This window comes from Babylonia areolata, chromosome 30 (genome assembly GCF_041734735.1).
Source record: "Babylonia areolata isolate BAREFJ2019XMU chromosome 30, ASM4173473v1, whole genome shotgun sequence".
Taxonomy (NCBI): domain Eukaryota; kingdom Metazoa; phylum Mollusca; class Gastropoda; order Neogastropoda; family Buccinidae; genus Babylonia; species Babylonia areolata.
Window position 1 is genome coordinate 17,688,066 of NC_134905.1, and position 3,607 is coordinate 17,691,672.

The following is a 3,607-nucleotide window of genomic DNA, read 5'->3' on the forward strand; positions in this document are numbered from 1 at the left end:
CTCTTCCATCTCCACACTTGACATCCTCATTTTCTTATCATTACTCTCTCTCCCTCCCCCCCTCTCTCTCTCTCTCTTCCATCTCCACACTTGACATCCAAGTTTTCTTATCATTACTCTCTCTCCCTCCCCCCCCCCTCTCTCTCTTCCATCTCCACACTTGACATCCACATTTTCTTATCATTACTCTCCCCCCCTCTCTCTTCCATTTCCACACTTTACATAACCAAAAGAAAAAAACAAACAACAACAACAAAAAAACCAAAAAAACCACCACCAACAACACCAACACCAACAAAACCCTTTCTTCATGTTTTGTTGGGTTTTTTTTGTCTTGACAGATTTGGAGAACACTCCCTCCATGCTGATCGTGGCCAAAGCCTTCGAGACCCCAGCCATCTTTTTCGCCATCGTCTGCATCGTCCTGTACGTCATCAAAATTGTGCTGCTGGTCAGAAGGCCTGGAAAAAGGTTACACCTCAAGGCAGCCTACTTGACCTTCGGTGCTATAGCAGGTAAATGAATACCATTGGGGTTGGGACGAGGGGGGGTGGGGGGGGGGGGAGGGTATTTGGAATGATTGTTCACCTCCTCCTGCCGGAAACGGCATTTCATTGGTTAGTGTGATAGTCAGTCGTGTCCGACTATGACCATCAGAACAGCAGAGGAGGCAACTGCTGTTCCGACTATTTGGGCTAGAATTTGATTATAGTGGAGAGTGTCTTGCCCAAGTTACATCCCCACTCTCTCGGCCAAGAGGGTTTCAGGACAGTTGGCGTTGGGATTGTTCCCAAAGGCCAACTAGCCCACAAGGCTGCAGCACTAAGAGCCAGTGCAGTTTTGCCTCCTAGTTTGAGAGTCATAGTCCTTCACAAAAGTCTAAACTGTAAATGGTTTCCCATTGACTGGAGGAGAAACCATTGATAATACAGCTCTCACTTTGCTGTTGGCCCAAATGTAAACTTATGTCAATCTGTGATATAAGCCGAGTGTTGGGCCTATATTGGTCAGTACACGGTGGTCTAATGGCGAGATGTCGTGTCACTGAGTTGCCGCGATAAATTTTGGCCGAGAAGAGCAAACTTATAGGCCTGGTTTGCATCAGTTTGACATGGAAAGTATATTCAACCAAACTGGGAGTATAAGACGAACTCATTATATGTTTACCATTGGGGTTGGGCGGTATGGAGTGTTGTAAGTATGGCTTGGATTGGATGATTTGATGATGACTTTGATGCTGTGTGTGTGTGTGTGTGTGTGTGTGTGTGTGTGTGTGTGTGTGAGACACCATGACTGCTGTGTGTGTGACACCATGACTGCTGTGTGTGTGACACCATGACTGCTGACACCATGACTGCTGTGTGTGTGACACCATGACTGCTGACACCATGAACGCTGTGTGTGACACCATGACCGCTGTGTGTGTGACACCATGACTGCTGTGTGTGTGACACCATGAACGCTGTGTGTGACACCATGACTGCTGTGTGTGACACCATGACCACTGTGTGTGACACCATGACTGCTGTGTGTGTGACACCATGACTGCTGTGTGTGTGACACCATGACTGCTGTGTGTGTGACACCATGAACGCTGTGTGTGTGACACCATGAACGCTGTGTGTGTGGAGTGATGGCCTAGAGGTAACGCGTCCGCCTAGGAAGCGAGAGAATCTGAGCGCGCTGGTTCGAATCACGGCACAGCCCCCGAAATTTTCTCCCCCTCCACTAGACCTTGAGTGGTGGTCTGGACGCTAGTCATTCGGATGAGACGATAAACCGAGGTCCCGTGTGCAGCATGCACTTAGCGCACGTAAAAGAACCCACGGCAACAAAAGGGTTGTTCCTGGCAAAATTCTGTTAGAAAAATCCACTTCGATAGGAAAAACAAATAAAACTGCACACAGGAAAAAAAAAGAAAAGGGGTGGCGCTGTAGTGTAGCGACGCGCTCTCCCTAGGGAGAGCAGCCCGAATTTCACACAGAGAAATCTGTTGTGATCAAAAAGAAATACAAATACAAATACAAATACCATGACCGCAGTGTGTGTGTGTGTGTGTGTGTGTGTGTGTGTGTGTGTGTGTGTGTGTGTGTGTGTGTGGACACAGGGGTGGTAGCCATCCTGGGCGTGATCCTCTTCTGCGCCATGCTGGAGGGAGACATGTACAGCCGGCAGTGGGCCCCCTACCTCAACCTGTCCGGGGGCATCGTCTACCTGCTCTTCGGGCTCGGGGGCTACCTCCGCTGGAGAGACCGCACGGCCGACGGCGACTTTGAGGACGACACCAGTCTGTGCGAGCGGAACATGCACGAAATCCACCCCCCTGGAGGAGCCTCGGTCCTCAGACAGACCTCACAGACTTCGGCCAAAGCGGCCGAGGCCTTTGTGTGATGATGATGATGATGGTGATGGTGTTGGTGGTGGTGGTGCAAATGAGCGTGTTAGACTGATGAGGGGGGGGGGGGGGGGGGGGGGGGGGGGGTGGGGGGGGGGGGGGGGAGGTAAATGTGAGGAGGGGGGGGGGTATGGTGGTGTTGGAAAAAAAAACAAAACCAGAGCGTGCAGGCTTCGGGTAGTAGTCAGTATAACCGGTGGTGGCGGTGCCTGTTGTGCGTGAAATGGTGTGCGATGGTGAACGTTGGGTTGGCGAAGGGTTTAGAATGATGATGGCCGGAACAGGAATGACAACCCCTCCTTGCTCGCTGAACCCACTTTGCTTGCCAAGACAGTTCTTCTCTCAGTGGTGTTGACTTTCTCCGATTTAAACAAACAAAACAAACAAACAAACAAAACAAAACAAAACAAACAAAAACCCCACCTCCTTTCTTTTTTTCTTTCCTTAATTTTTTTTTTTTTATTGTTCATCTTTTACACTTTATTTTACAATTTCATTACTTCAGTTTTGTTTTGTTTTGTTTTGTTTTGATTTGCTAATGATTTTCTCACTTCAAAAAGAAATTGAGTGGAGGGTATTATTATTATTATTATTATTATTATTAAAGACCTTCAGTGCATTATTATTTTTTTTTCCCCCTGTTATTCTTTGATGTGCTGAGATAGGAGCACATTTGGGCTTGAGAAGGGAGAAGGTCACAAAGTGTGGTGGATACGGACGGAATGAAGTGAGCCAAAAAAAAAAAAAAAGGAAAACCCACAGGAGAAAATGAAAGACTATGCTGGTTTTTTTGGAACATGTAATGTGCACTGCAAGATGTGAGCAGACGCTTAGCAAAGTGTGAACACTCTAAGAGTGCAAAAAACAACAAGCAAACAACAACAACAACAACAACAACAAAAAAACACACACACAAAAAACCACGTGAACAAATGCAGATGGCAGTCATTTTTTTTTCCTTCCCTCTCAAGGCCTGACCAAGCGCGTTGGGTTACGCTGCTGGTCAGGCATCTGCTTGGCAGATGTGGTGTATGTAGCGTATATGGATTTGTCCAAACGCAGTGACGCCGCCTCCTTGCCTTGAGCTACTGAAACTGAAACTGAAACTGAAACTCAATGTGTGAAAGCATGAAAATGACGAACTTTATATTAGAGATCTGAATATTCCTTCAGGGACCAAACCCAGGCTGGATGTTGTGGACAAAAAAAAAA

General features: G+C 47.4%; 1 protein-coding gene across 1 annotated transcript in view; it reads left to right on the forward strand.

Moving 5' to 3' along the window:
• The window catches only part of LOC143275624 (uncharacterized), a 64,922-nt gene extending 62,499 nt beyond the window's left edge, over nucleotides 1-2,423 (forward strand). Inside the window, exons 2-3 of the mRNA XM_076579872.1 lie at nucleotides 342-515; nucleotides 2,108-2,423. Coding sequence (XP_076435987.1) covers nucleotides 342-515; nucleotides 2,108-2,391 — 458 coding nt within the window. The 3' untranslated portion in view covers nucleotides 2,392-2,423. The remainder of the gene's footprint in view (nucleotides 1-341; nucleotides 516-2,107) is intronic.
• Nucleotides 2,424-3,607: the final 1,184 nt, after the last annotated feature.